This window comes from Melospiza melodia, chromosome 10 (assembly GCF_035770615.1).
Source record: "Melospiza melodia melodia isolate bMelMel2 chromosome 10, bMelMel2.pri, whole genome shotgun sequence".
Taxonomy (NCBI): Eukaryota; Metazoa; Chordata; class Aves; order Passeriformes; family Passerellidae; genus Melospiza; species Melospiza melodia.
Window position 1 is genome coordinate 20179516 of NC_086203.1, and position 15542 is coordinate 20195057.

The following is a 15542-nucleotide window of genomic DNA, read 5'->3' on the forward strand; positions in this document are numbered from 1 at the left end:
TATACATAATGATACAGATTGCAATTGTAGAGGAGGCATCAGGACCCCATTGAGCTGGCATTTTACAAATATACAAAAGACAGCCTTCTTGAAATCCACAGGAGGACTTTCAGCCTCTCCCAGAACAACCACTCTTTATACATGACTCAGTGCAGAACGTGGTGGCATTGTACAGAAAGTGTTTTTTATGGCTCTGAAGTTACACTAGTCAGAAAATCTCATATTAATCTGTTAGTCATCTGGAAAAAAATTGCTTCATTTTTCACCTGTTAATGATCATAGTCATCAAATTGTTTAGGGTGAAAAAGACCTTTAAGATCATCCAGTCCAACCATTAACACAGCACTGCCAAGCCCACCGCTAAACCACGTACCCGAGCTCCTCATCTACACATCTTTTATCTCCCTCCAGGGATGGTGACTCAACCACTTCCCATGATTAGCCTTTTGAAATTCTTACCCACTAACTTTAGGCTCTTTCATAATGTTGCTGAGAAAAAAAAAAAAACACAACTAGAATGGCACAAGGTTTGCTATGGAAACACAGTAATTTGTGTTAAGCAAAATTTCTCTGACGTCACAGAACTTCCATCAGAGATGACATGGAACACGCCAAACAATTCTTTTCAGGAAGCAGCTTCCTCAAACAGCAGCAAATGAAAGCAGAAGGCAAGTTGTGAACTAGCTGATGAAAATCATAATTCTAAAATAACAGCATCTTTAAGTTTAGACATTGTTATACAAGTAAAACTGTAATGAGAAGGACAGGTCTCCCAGTGATACCACCATTCCTGATCAACAGTGAGGCTGACATGATATTTATTAGCACTGGATAACTGCTATTGCTATCTGTGCTATTGCTTTCTCCTAGAAAGGAATTTGGGGTGGCAACTGTATGTAGCAGAATCGTTTAAGTGTGCTTGTTTTGCAATCCTTTGCATTTATAATGAAAAAAAAAATAGGTTATGTGCACTGGAGATCTAGATAAAGCTAAGCAAAGTTGGAAGGAAGAAGATTTAAAAGCAGAAAGGTGTCCCTGGGGCTAAGATTATTTAAAATCACCAGATCTGGAACTTCAGTCTTTTTGTATCCCAGGACCCTCATTAAGTACACAAGTTTTTTCAACATTGATTACAAAAAACATCTAAGTAAGCAGGCAGAGTGAGATAACATGGCTAAGGACTGATGGACAGGGCCCTAATCTTCAACAAATATGCCCAAGTTCTCTGATGTCCATAAAATACTAAGATCCTCATTTCTGTAACTCTAAATATGAATCCAGAATAATTCTGCTGAGGTTTTAGATTCGGACAGGTTTAGAAACAGATCAGAAACATCCTTAAATTTCTGTGTTTTGTTAAGGAAAATAGCCAAAGCCAAACAGAACCCAATTCATATTGACATTAGGAGCTGGCAGTCCAAAGGGCAGAATCAGGTCTGTGACTCCAGGGCATGCCAGTGCCACCTGATACGGCTGATCACTCACCGGGTCAGTCTGTGCCCAGTGGAACTGATTGTAACTCCACAGAGCATGCTGGACTCATTTTAGTACCTGCTCCATGAAATCCTCCACAGAGGTACAGCTTCCCTTCCACGCAGCCTGCACTGGTGGAGTTGGTTCGTAAGGAGAGGAGGGGAGAAGGCAGGGGGGCTCCATCCCTCCAAAAGTCTCCATCAGGGTTGTAAATCTCCACTGCATCAAGGCATTTCCGTGTCTGTCCTCTGTCATAACCAAGGCACCCAATTCCTCCTGCAAAAGATACAAAGGTGAAATGTAACAGTCCCACGTTCTGCTGTGAAATACATTGCTGGCTGCATTCTGTTTGCATCCTCTCATTTCCCACTCTTTCCTCTTTGCAGCTTCAGAAGTTTGTGAGAGAACACAAATCAGAAGCTACGGCACGTTATCCACAGACACCAAAGCAAGATCCCCTCTGAAGTCTCATATCAAAGGAAGGACAAGCAGAATGCCTTCAAAACACAAAGGTATTTTGTTCTATTTTCTTCCCATATGGTAGAAATTGTCATAATTATTTGTTCTATTTGCTGGACAAATTGCAATGGATGAAAACCTATTTTTCAAATACTGTTGCTGGATTTGACCCTCACACATTACTAGCAATTATTTGCATTTCTTGGTGAGTTTTCTTCAATATTATACCTATCTCTTATGCTAAATTACACTTATTTCTTAAAGCAAATAAAATTCCTGCAACAAACCCATTCAACACACAGGACAGCCAGCTGAGTTATTAGCAACAAGCCCTACTGTTGAGTGGCTAATTAAGGTGCTTGAAGTCAGTATGCAGGATTGAAACAGATCCCAGTTTCCTTTTGCTGGGACAGCCTGCAGGTGTACCTGAGATCCCCATGCACACTGGAAACAGTGGCAGTACTTTGCAAGCTCTGCCTTTCCAAATCCCTTCCAGTGATCAAATCCACATTTTGAATTTGCAGCCTTTGGTTCCCAGGAATTAATATGCTGACATCCTCCCCATGCAGGTTTTCCATCTGTGCCAATGGACACAATACCCTGTAATGAGCGCTGATGGAGTTCTTTTGTGCATGTGTGTGTTTGTGGCTACTTTTAAACATGAAATGGCTGCAATAGGCAAGCCATTTCCACATGGAGGCTGGCATTCCAGATACACGTGTGGGGCTGCTCAATTGTGCAAATCCAAAATGCATTGTAAGCATGTAATTATGCCTATGCAAAGGGAAAGGACTGCAAGTGCAACCTGTGCTGGTTCAGCTGCTTTTAAAATACATTGTCCCTAGTGCTGTTTAGCTGGTCTGTCAGAGAAATGAGCCCCTATTGCTCCAAGTTTTACTTTTATATGATTTTCAATCTACCTCTTAAAATGGACTGTGTTATTTTTTAAATCTCTTGTGCATTCTCCAAAAGTGTTTGGAAGAGGAAGCTCCCTATAAATGGGGACTGCAGTGCTCCAAATTTGCTAGCACTGTGTTTCTGATTTGCATTAGCATTTAGAGTCAGGCAAATATAAAAATCAGTTAAACCTGTATCAGAGCAGAAAAATTAGAATGAAATTCAGTGTTCGTTAGCACCAGGAAGTTTTCCTCTGGCTGAAATTAACAGCATTTTATTTTGTTCAATATTTGAAATTGAAAACCTTCATCAAGTTTGGTTTTCATCTCCTTTTCCAGCTCAGGGAACCTTTACTTGCCCCAATACCCACCAGCAAGGTCCTTGCATTTGGTACTAGATACCCCTTAGTGTGTGCCAACACAGGGCTGGCACTGAAATATGCTGAGTGTTAACATCCTCACTTAAAGCAGCATTTGCTCTGGTGGGCTCCTCCTCTGAGGCTTGATTCACCTGAGAGCTGAGGTAGAGATTAACTGTGGTCATGGGATTTTGCTAATCATTTCCTTGTCAAAAAGGCTCAGCAGGGTGATGCTTCCCTTTCTCATGATGGAGGCTCACTGAGCTATTGCCTGGGGTATTTCAGAATTCAGACATTTACTGTATTGCTCTTTACACCAGAAGCATTATCCTCTCCTGTGCAGCCTTTTCCTCTACTCCTGAATGCCTCATTAGAGAGGTGACACTCTTAGAACAGGACAATATTCTCCTAAATTTATCAAGAAAAAATTTAAGAGCTAATCATATTTTTTAAGCTATTTAATTGATTGCTCATCTCATATTGTTTCTGATTGTACAGATCCATTGGCAGATTCATAGAATACAGCATGAAAACAATTTGCCACCAGTTTATGTACAGTCCACAGACTGCAGTGTAATGCAGAGAGCCTCTCAAGGCAGTTTTAACTGGGAACCAATAATATTAGAACTCCCCACAGACTAAATTGACCCTTTCAAAACACATCTTTGTGGTGCCAAAGACAGATGGCTGCCGGTTGTCAAGCTAGATATTTTTGAATTAGCCCAGTTGTTACTGTACCCCACTGAAGAATATGCACTCACCCAAAAGAAAAGTCTTCATGTGAAAAATGAAAGAGGTTCTTGTTCAATCAGAGGAATAAATGGCACCAGCTAGGGAATGCATGCAGCATGTCAGAAACCAATAACTCAGCTGATTGCCTTATTATTTCAGGCAGGGAGGGGGAGGTGAACAAAATGGCCCTGAACTTCTTTAGAAGCATAATAGCTGTTTATTTCTTACTGTGTTTTTATTGCCGTTTTCTAGATAGAGTAACTGTAGGGCAAGGTAACTTCAGAAAGAACACAAATAATCAGGTACAAAACTGACAAAGCAGTCAGTGACTTTTTGCAAAAAAACCTCACAACCATTACCTTTTAATGAAGGCATTCAGCTGCCAGTCCAGGGGATCTCCCACCAAATATTTTTCCTGTATAGTTATTAGAAAATCAGTTTTCCAGGACCTATTGATGCATCTTTTAAAAAATTTCAGAGCTACTACATTTTCAAGCATTTATGAAACCTTCATGGGGTGGTTTAAGCAACTTATATTTAACCTCTGTTAATCCTGTCTTTATCAGAGACAGTCCTGAAGGTACAAAACATTCACATTTTATTTAAACCCTGCACAGCTATTTCAGCTAAATCCAATTTCATATTCAATTTATAATGGCAAAACTAAGTTCTCAGCAAATAGAAAGGAAGAAGGAAAAACCAGAGGGGAGTAAAATTTAATTTTCAAGCTTAGAAGAAGAGCATTATAGAAAAAAAGACATCATGAACTTCAACCTCCTCTCTTAAAGCAATGTTAACACTGCCAGGTTGCTAACAAAGGAACTGAGGATATCAGACTCTCTAAGCACTGTTTTTCTGTGTTCCCAGATGCAGTAGCTGAGAATTACTCCTGTGAATAAGTATATTTTTCCTCTATGGAAATGGATGTCTCAGGACTGTTTCCAAAGAACTGAATACAAAAACCAACAAAAAAAGTCTCAAATTTAAAACAATTCACATCTACAATTGAGTGGAAGAATCTCACATTAACCAGGCTATTCATAATCTACAATGTATATATATATACACAATGTGAGATTTCAAATTGGCAGAAAAAGTCCCCTTGCTCTGTCAGACAGCTCTGGCCACTTTGTGCTCCATTATTCAACAATTCACATCGCCCAGAAGCCACTGGCTTCCTCATTCATTTTTATGGAACCATCACAAATACAAGTGGAGACACAGGGAACTATGGTTAACACCACAAAGATTGTCTTGATCTCAGGTTCTCTGGATAGAGCAGCTGAAAAACTGAGCTGGTGCTCTGCTCCTGCAGGAGCCTCTACACAAAATGGGGCTGACATTTAGGGAGCAAAGGCTGGGTACAGAAGGGGGCACAGGGCTTTAGGACATTAGGTTTGTGTTTAACTGATGCTTCTGGACCTGTGGGCACAGGGGTGGGCGGAGGCCCCAGGTGATGCTGCTCAGGGTGATCAAGAGTTGTTGGTGCCCTCAGGGTACTGACAGTGTCATTTTTTATCCTCTAACTGAGTCCTCAGATCACAATAGCAAGCAATATGTGCTCTTAGTAGTGCCTCTTTGAATTTTTATCAAAGGAACCTGGGAAATGGGAAAAAAAAAAAAAAAAAAAAAAAAGGAACTCTTCAACAAGCAAATGAAAAAATGAAATCCAAGATTTGTCTCCTGTAAAGTAATTCATTATTAAATTGATCTCTGGAATGCACAATGAATTTAATAGTGCTAATCTCTTATGTAACATTTCCCTTCATTACCAGCACTCAAGCTGAGTCCCAGCAGTTCTATTTCTCTCTCATGCTCTGCTAGGCAGGGCGGGATGGCAGAGAAATGAGGGAGCCATAAAGCAGCCCTGGCAGGCACTTCCAAAGGTGAAACCAAGAAGCAATGTCATCCTTTGCTAACCCAGAGCTCAGCAGATGAGGTAATGCAGCTTGTAGAAGACACGAGGGCATAAGATTGATTAGAAGCGGGGCTGAAAAATCAGATTATTGTCTTCCTAAGCGTGGTCAGTGTTTCAGTTTAGCTCCTTTTCTCATAAAATGCCTTTTCTGACTTCCTTTGAAAATACTTAAGTGTGTAGAAAGCAGTTTCAATCTCATCTGTCAGACCAATTTCTCTGCCTATTTTTGTTCCTTCCTGCACATGGACACTTTGGAGGCTGTTGCACAGGTACAAAAGCTCAGCATCAGACCCATAAGCTGCTACTTGTCACAAGTCCAAAGCATATTTATAAATAGACATGTTTATTTTAAAAGAAAGTGTTTTTCAAATGCACAGTTAATATTCAAGCATGAAAGCTAAAATGTTTCCTTCCAGCTCCTCCTACACACACTTTCTTTTCCAGAGAGACCCCAAAGTACATATTCAAATAAGTATTTTTTGATCAAGATGTTCAGTATTTAATTGAACCTCATTTAACTGTTTAAAACTTCTAAAAGAAGCTTTCAGCAAGAGCCCAGGGGAAAAAACCCAAGTTGTAAGAGGTAGGATGCCAGTCTGAGGAGGATAAACAAAAATTCTTTGGTTCCTAAATCTTCCCTAATAGGATTTCTCATCTAAGTCCTTCAATACATTATTATTTATAAAGCAGGAATTATACAGCATAAAAGCAACACATGATTGAAGCTGCCATAGTGATACAGCTTTTTTTTTACCACTGACCTGTATTTCAGAGACATTAGTTCTACTGAGTGTGTTTTAACAGAAGCAATGAATATGGCATTCAAATGGATTCATTTGGATAAATTTTCCTGATTTGTACATTGGCTGTGATAAGTTTTCAGAGAAGTAGCTGGAAAGGATATTTTTTAAAGTGAGAGATTAAAATGCATGACCTTAAATAGAGCCCTCCCATCTGGTTTTCTTCCAAAAGTGTCTCAATTGCCTCTGTCATTAAGAACACAATACTGCTCTTTCTTGGGCTTTCCAACAAATATAGTTATGCTCCTGGGAAAATATGGAGAGAAAGAGCTGAGACCAGTGAAAAGAGATGAATAGGAGAAAGGATTTTGAGCCTTAGGAAACACTGTTCATTTACTTATGAGGATTATGTATGGTGTATAAATAGATGAGAGTCTCTAGGAACATTGCACAACAAACAGACAATTACGGTGCAGGACTGCTGATTAAAACACACGGTACAGGTTCTTGAACAATGCTATTACTCAGACCAAAAACTCTGATCTACTTCTCATTTTCCTTCCATCAGCTTGATTCTACAATAATTCCATTTAAGTCATTAGGGTTTTACATGCTGGAGCTGGCAATTAGTCTGGGAAGTGTTTTTGGACAGTGACTGCATACTCTGTGCTGTGCCAGTAGGACTTTTCAGAAATTAACACTTCAAAGGCTAAGCATCAGATCCTGATCTGGGTGAGAATAAAGTGATCTTAACACAACTGCCATCAGTAGACTACTTACTACAGATTTCCATCTACATGGATGACAGCAAAAATTAAACTTGTCTATCAAAGAGTCTGCTACTTTACCTTATTCAAAGCTAATAGTCCATCAATTCTTTCTGCTTCATATTTATGATAGAAATTGCATTTATACATCACAGACATTAGAGAGGATCAACTTTCTCTGCAATGATTTTTCATCTGTGCTCTAGAGTCCCTCAATGTGCTGACACCTGTGCAAGAGATCCTGCTGGAAAGAGCTGACAACCTTACTCCATTTAAGGACTTTGTTTCCAAGACTTGCTTGAAAGAAATCGCTCTCTGCATCACTATGTGCCCAGCTAGAGCTCTCTCTTTATTTCATGCTTTTATTCCTGGGAAGCAGGGTGTGGTCCTCCAGGCATACAGAAGATATCTGGCATTTACCTGCTTCAACCTTGCCTCCTTTCCTTTCCTTCCTCTGCCTCCAGCAGCCCCAGGGGATCTCCTCAGCTTACTGCAGGATGTCCATGCAGATTTACACCCCAAAAGAAACAAGAATGGTAGGAGAAGTGGGGGATCCCTGTGGGAATCCAAGCAGTGCCATTTCATGCTTCTGAACAGCCCTTTCACAGAGTGTCCCCTGGCTGGGGCTGTGCAGGAGCCTGTCAGACGTGCAAGTTCTGTGCGCACACTTCACCATGAGAAACTCCCATTAGGATCAGAGAGCAGAGACCCAACCAAAGCCTCTCTCTCACCTACAGCACAAAAGCTTAGACATTATCCCTGAGCTATCTCTGAGGCCACTAGATGAGAACAACTTATGACCTATCACAGCTGAGACAGCCACCATACACAGAGTATCCCCACACAAATTAAGAAGGCTTCAACCCACACACAGTAACACCATACCACATCAGAAGCTTCAGGTGTCTGCCCATACAGAGCAACATCAGAGCACTTCAGAAGGCTGCAAGGGTCTGCTCTTTCTTGTTCCTCAGCCCAGCCTTTTATCCCCTTCTGTTGATGCCCTGCACCTGTGTGCCCTCTGCTCCCTTTGGTGGTTGGGCAGTGCCCTGGCTCATTGCTGTCAGTGCTGCTCACCTGCTGCTCATTGGGGATGAGGTGGGGCCAGCCCCACTCCCAGTTACCACAAACTGTGTGCCTACAATGATCCTCTTCAGAATGTGTCTTTTTGCAGAAATCACCCTTGACAGCATCTTTCTAGACTCCCAGAGTACCTGGCACTTCTTATGAAGCAGGGTGATGTCCAAGGGACGCACAGCTTTGGGGTAAAACCACAGTATAGTGGTTTTACCACTCTCATGACAGTTGCTATTCTTTGCTCTGTCACTCTAAATCTCTATTCTTTCCATCCCCATTATCTCCTGAACATCATCTCCATCATCAAGTGCTACATCAGCCAGATTAGGAGCATTTTCACCTCCTCTCAATGCCATGAGCTGCTTGTTCCCCCAGCTGGAGTTTCCATCACAATTGTGTCCAGAGGAGAGCTGGACCCACCTCACAGGCCAGCAGCCTGAGAACTCACAAGGTAACATGAGCCTGTCACCACAGATAAACCATGGAATGATTTTTTTCTTTCTATATGAGGTTTAATTACAGTTGGTGAGTGTGGGTTTACAGCTGCAGATGAGGCCGCGTGCGGTGTCTGCAGAGTAAGATGCCAGTATCATGTCTGTATCACTGTTTCCAGCCAGAGTTCATTTGGAAATTGCTTCATCACTTTGAGAGGTATTGGAAAATGCTTTAATCTCTCCACAGAGTTTTCAGACTGTGATGGTTAACATTTAGCGACCACATTGTCTTCTTAGTCTTAACATATAAATCTGTTTCCACCCATACTCTTGCAGGTGGATTTAAACCAGCATATTCAAAGGCAGAATTTGTTGACCAATCATTTTTGGCTCAGACTTCTCTTTCAATTTAAAAATTAGTTGCAATATTGTAATATTGTAAATTTTCTTCCCAAGGAAACAAGACTCATGCAATTATATGTGGTCTCTATCTGCAATTACATTATTTTCTCTACCTTACATAGCTTTTGTGCCTGTTGGCCAGTTTCAACTAAATTTTGCAGATTTATGAATGTTAAAGTTTTTACAAGGTTTGTGAAAACTGGCAATGAGGAGGTTGTGAAAGCAGCCCAGACCTAGGTCAAAATGTCTTTTCTGCAACTGATATTCGTGCTACCTGATGATAAATGATCTGTGTCTGCACTTGCTGCAGTTACACCTTGAGTGGGCAGAGCATCAGAAGGGAGGCAGGCTCAGAAATGTAATGGTAAACATAACCCAATCTCTCTCAAAAATCTGCTGTTGGGAGCAGTGTGTGAGCTTAGTTACCCTTGGTATAAATCACAAGCAAGTTTGTCCATTACAGTGAAATTAGCCCAGGTTTACACTGTTAAAACTGAGAACACCAGTGGCACTATGAATGTTTAGTTAGACTTAGTGGAAGGAGTGAAGGGTCCAATGCAGCAAACTGTAACCTAAGCATTAAGTGCATTGGTTCCCTTAGGAATGGGCTCAAATAAAGACTGCCATGGGAAGGTGTGTGAACCAGCAAAGTCATGGAGACAGAGCAAAACCCTGCTACCAGCTATGTTCAGATCAGATTGTAGGAAAGATTTTCTCTCTCCCACACACAGAGAATTATTTGTACTGACCAGCAGGTAAGAAAGAATTCAAGCTATTCAGTGTTCACCTCCCTGAATACTGCAGCACTGGCTGCTACACGTACTGAACCAAGGCTTTTTTATTTTTTCATTAGCAAAGTGCTTCTGAAGGTCCACAAGACCAATATTTACCTCAATGCCATTTAAACGGGCATTTTTTGGATTTAAGGCTCTGTCTTGTGTTCAATCTGTACATTTCATTACTGTAAGCTTTCACATATGCTTCTTGCTTTGTGAGATTTTGAGGGAAGAAAATGGATGCAGTTTTCCCCATTAGCCACTCCTTTTCCCTGAGCCAGTGTCAGGCTTGCTGGGAAGAAGACTGTCAATTTGTTTTATCACATGCATCCCAAGGCAGCTGCTTATTTTTGCTCCCTGACTCCCTGTGTCATCACAGCCTTCGAGGTCTTGGTCTGGGAGCAGTTCTTAGTGAGACACATGAATGTGCTGTTCTCTTCCAGCTATTCCAGCTGCTGCCCCATTAGAGCATGAGTGTCAGTATAAATAATTACATATATTTAACCTTTTACAAAGCATGAAGCCTTCATGTTTTCAAAGCACCTTTGAACCAGGGCAGCCAACACTCTCATTATTTAAGAGCACACTGACATTCTCTATCACTAACCTTTGACAATAATGACCCAACTTTATGTTTTCAAAACTCACTTTTTCATATGAGCTTCTTTTACCCTTCCTCCTGGTTGTGCCTATGGGCCTCTCTCAAATCACTTAAGAGAAAGAAGTTTCTCTAAAAGAAGACAAATGCAGCATTAAAGCCACTTTCCTCTTCTGCTTCAAAGACACCTTTCCTGCCCACCTCCCTTTCTGTATTACGAGCCAGGAACAAACTGCTTTATCCCTGGTATGTAACAACCCAGACAAAGCCAGAACACCCTGATATAGGAGGCATATTAAGCTGATAACACTGTATTCTTGTGTTCACTTTGATCAGCTAGTAAGCAGGAGTATTTGAAGCAGAGGGGATTGAAATGTCCTGAGGTGCTGATAGAATTGCTGCTTTTTTCATACCTAAAGCTGCCCATGAGACCATGGGAGCATGGAAGGGCATGAATCACTCACAGCCCACCTGTAGATTGACTGGATGGACTTTTTTCCTTGCTTCCTCAAGAACTTTCCAGTCATATAGCTATCTACAATAAGATTTTGGGGCAAAAGATCTTGGGGGAGGTAGGAGATTATTGAACTCATTTGCACAAATTGTAAAATATTTGGTCAAAGTACTGGTTTGAAACAAAAAACCTGAAAGGATTCAATCAAAACTTGACAAAAAGAATTTATTTTTTTTAATGCACTGTGTTGAGATAGGTGGAAGAGAATTATTCACTGAGTTTTGTCAGGAGACAATGATATTAGTGTTGGGAAATCAAAATTTTCTTTATCCTTATGCCTTTCCCTCAGGATGCTGCATATATTCCTTAGCATTTCACTGCTCACATGTGAAATGATGCTTCAAGGCTTCTCTACTCACCTTTTAAAATTCCTTATTATTTATGTCACACCCTGACACCCCAAAGAAAAATATCTTTGTTGCACAAATCCAGAACACTACACATTCACATACTTTAACCTACATAAATTACAGAAGGAAGAAATAATGTGGGGAACAAATAACTTTATAAAAATACTCCCCATTTATGGCCAGCTGTGGTCTATGTACAAATCACAAACAGGATGGGACTGCTGGGAACGTGCCTTGAACTGTTTTATTTTCCAGCATCAGTCTCATTACATGGTTATGACAATGGGAAGATGCCAGCAGTTCACATCCCAGGCAGCAGTAATGTTACATCTTACTTTATAAGGTTTTTGACCAATCACACAAGGCAAAGCATACTGACAGTGGTTCTATCCAACCACTATAAGCACACGCACTTTTGGTTAAAATAATGCTTGCTTATTTTGTATACAATACCTGCTTGTGAGCCTGAAAATACAATGCACAGAGCTCCATTTTTAAGCTTAGAACTTCCTAATATCTCACTAGATATACTTTTCTGCAGCTTAGGGAGTTATTCTAGACAAGCAGGAGTTATTCTGGACATTACTCCCCATTCAGTATGAGGTACTTTGCCCTACGGTACGTAACAAAGGGTGAGATATTTCACTTCACAAAGGCAAATTGCTGGAAAGGAGAAAAAGTAATGGTCCTATCTGTTAAAGATCTGTTTCCTCTTACCCAAGACATAAATCTCCCCATTGACCACGGCAGTGCTGAAGCGGTACTTGGAGAACTTCATCGGGGCTCTCTCCACCCATTTGTCTTGGCCCGGGTCGTAGCGGAACGTTCTGTTACTCAATCGATCCGGCTCCTCGTCAGGCAGATCCATCTGCATGAAATATGACAGCCATGTAATAACACAGCATTTGGAGCCCTCCACACATGCCTGCAGGCAGTTAATCACAGCAGACAGCTCGGCAGATAAATAGCACAAACACATCAATTACAGCTGGGGGGGATTGTTCTCCCCAGGGTTTAGCAGCACCCATGGCTGGTGGCTGGGAGTCTGCTGTAGAAGGCAAAGGAATAAGTGGATGTCTCTATCCTCCAGCAAGAGAGCCAAAGATTTGGATCCTAACAATACATTCAGGGTTAGGGTTAAGGTTCCCAGCTCTGGAAGAACATACCCCCTTCCACAAGGCTGCTGTGCAGTCCTAATAAAAATGAGAGAAAACCAGTCTGTCTTTTTTTTCCTGATAAATGTTGAAATCTCTTTCCACTATTACTCAGACTGTACCATGAGTCTCAGTCAGGTACTTTGCTGGCCTTTCTCAGTCATATGTATACGTATATGTATATGTATATGTATATGTATATGTATATGTATATGTATATGTATATGTATATGTATATGTATATATGTATATACATATATATGTGTGTATTTATTGATATATATTTTTACATCTTATCCTAAAACCATTTGCATATTTATTTAGTCAGCCTAACCACTGTAATGATGTTGTTCAACAGCTGTAACTTCCATAGTTTTCATAATAAGCTCCTAACCCCCTCGCTATATCTTTGCTGCCATAACACTTTTTATACTCACTCCTACTCCTCTTGTTCTCTCTAATCTTCTTCCCCCTTCTCTGCCTGTCTTATACAATGCAGGGAATTCAGACGCTGTTTTCTGGGTATGACACCCTTGAATGTTAGCAGTGGGATGTGGAGGGAGGATTCTGAAATATTTTGGGATGAAAGTTTTCACATAGAGAGAGTGAGAAGGAGAGAAATACTTTGCTTACTTGTGATGGCGTTACATGTGTCCTTGTTTTCTTGTTATTTTTCTTTCCCAAAAAACCTTTCCAACACTAATGTCATGGACAAGGTAGTAGGAGGCAAACTAGAGAGTAAATATAAAGCCCCTTGGTTACTCCCTGTAAGTGCCCGGGGCATGTTCTTTCTCTGTGGTAAGTGTGAAACGCTAATTTATTCACTGAAAGAGGGATATTTGGAAGCTGAGTATTTTCAGCACAGACTAAACATGTACTTAAGAGAAGACACCACTTGACATGCTGCAAATTCACATCCAACCTCATTTTTGTGGTAACGTTCTCCTTGGAGTGCACCCTGTTCTCCCTGTGTACAGCAAACATGACTTCCAGCAGCCCTTCCCTGTGTCTCAGGGGTACGAAATCTTCCTCTCAGCCTCACCAAACACTTTCTTCCATTTTAACAGCCCCCAGTTAGCAAGGCTGGAGTCACTTTGTGTTTTAACTGTGCTGGCATCAGGGGCCAGCCCGATGCTGAGCAGAGCAGCGCTGTGATGAGCGAGTCCTTGCCCTCCTAAGCTGTTATTTTATGTCCTGGCTTGACTTTGAATTGTCTTATTTCAATTACAAAGCCTGAGTGGGAAGGGTATTTTTCTCTGTCCTGTAATGGACACGTGCATTTAGGGCACTCTGTCAATGCTGTTGTTAGTGTTTGTTCAGGATTGACAGAACATTCAGTGCTGCTCCATCCAGCACAGGCACAGCCCCTGGCTTGGCCAGCTCACTTGCTTTCCCCGTGCAGCTGTGGTAACCCCACACAGGCAATCACTGCATCTGACAGGGGGAAGATAAATGGTACAAGAAGAATTCAGCACTCTTAGTGCTGGTCTCAAAGCACTTTTTCAAGAGTACTTTAGCTAATTTATCCTGGTCTGCACAGGTACAGCAGAATCTTACAAAGCTGTGGGTTTTGATCAATTGCTGTTAATCTGCTCATCTCAAACCTATTTCTATATAAACTCAGACACCCATGCATTGTTACTGATAGTACTGGTAGGCAGGTATCCACTTTAGGTCGGTTTTAAAAAAATTATTCTTGGCTCAATATTCCTTTCTCGTGCTTCTAAGCCACCTTTCCCTCTCACAATCTGTTCTGGAAAAAAGCTTAACAAAGCTGGTTGTCTGACTTCAACATCTATCTTTGTTATATGACATATATTTCAGTTCAAGGTTTTTTTTACAGACAGATTGTTTCTACATTAAGTGTTTTCGTATTTTAGTTCTTTACATATGAGATACCCTTGCACAGTTGTTTCTCTATCAGAAATATTCTCTGATCTTTCTGTTGCCTCCTTGGGGACTCCCGCACTCAAAATATTCAAAGAGGTGGAAGTCTTGTTAGCTGACTGCATCTCACTTTTAAATACTTTAAGCAGTAATTTATTTCGAGAGGACAGAAACCATTGAGTTGTGGTGACAGTCTGAACATATTGCAACGAGCATTACAGATGCTCCACTTCATTGTCAAGTGAATGCAGGGCTTTTTCCTGAGCACTGAAATTTGAAATTCACCAAGCAATAAATAAAAATGGGCTAGACTCTGAAAAAAACATATTTTGCACTGGGAGAACTGGAGAGAGTGAGCACTGCCCTTGGCATCCATCTTCCTTGTAGCATAGCTCTGTATAATCTCTGTACTACTGAACATGTATCTGTGGCCCTGCTGAAAATCCCTTTAAAAACTTTACATAGCCAAGCAAGGCAGCAGAAATAAATAAATGGATTGTTTAAAGGATTCTGTTTCCCAGAGAATGCTTTGACTTTTCATTTAAAATGTAATGTAATAAAAATCAAATAAATTAACTTTAGTTAACCAAGAAAGCTTCCTGAGAAAGCAAGGTGAACTTTAAATGTCATATAGAAATCTGTCCCTGAAGTGTACTTGTGTACACACTTTTTGAAGACAGGGCACAGTTAAGTGTCCCTGTACGATTAAATGCCATTATTTATTATACCTAGAAAAATTAAGAGGATGGTAAATAGGGAATAGAAAGGACAGAACCTATAATGACAAAGGAGATGTATTTTAAACTCTTGCTCACAGTCAACATCTTTGTGAATAAAAACTGCCCTTCCTGAAGTTGGTATTTACAGTGAGGATGGCATAGATGGATATTATTCTTCTTCACCCTGTTTGATTTTCCTATAGAACATGTTTAATCAGAGCAATGTGAGCAACTTATTCTTCTGCTATCACTGATGTGATTTCCCATGCAAGAAGCACTGTAAAACT

General features: G+C 40.7%; 2 protein-coding genes across 3 annotated transcripts in view; one reads left to right on the forward strand and one right to left on the reverse strand.

Annotated features, from left to right (window-relative positions):
* The window catches only part of KBTBD12 (kelch repeat and BTB domain containing 12), a 40696-nt gene that overhangs the window by 13294 nt on the left and 11860 nt on the right, over window positions 1-15542 (reverse strand). The window contains exons 4-5 of one of the 2 annotated variants that reach the window (XM_063164773.1): window positions 12213-12363; window positions 1552-1749 (exon numbers count right to left, since the gene is read on the reverse strand). In XM_063164773.1, coding sequence (XP_063020843.1) covers window positions 1552-1749; window positions 12213-12363 — 349 coding nt within the window. Of the gene's footprint in view, window positions 1-1485; window positions 1750-12212; window positions 12364-15542 lie in introns of both variants that reach the window. The other variant, XM_063164774.1, reaches the window with a different exon arrangement.
* The window catches only part of MGLL (monoglyceride lipase), a 102712-nt gene continuing 88801 nt past the window's right edge, over window positions 1632-15542 (forward strand). Inside the window, exons 1-2 of the mRNA XM_063164776.1 lie at window positions 1632-1766; window positions 1860-1985. Coding sequence (XP_063020846.1) covers window positions 1967-1985 — 19 coding nt within the window. The 5' untranslated portion in view covers window positions 1632-1766; window positions 1860-1966. The remainder of the gene's footprint in view (window positions 1767-1859; window positions 1986-15542) is intronic.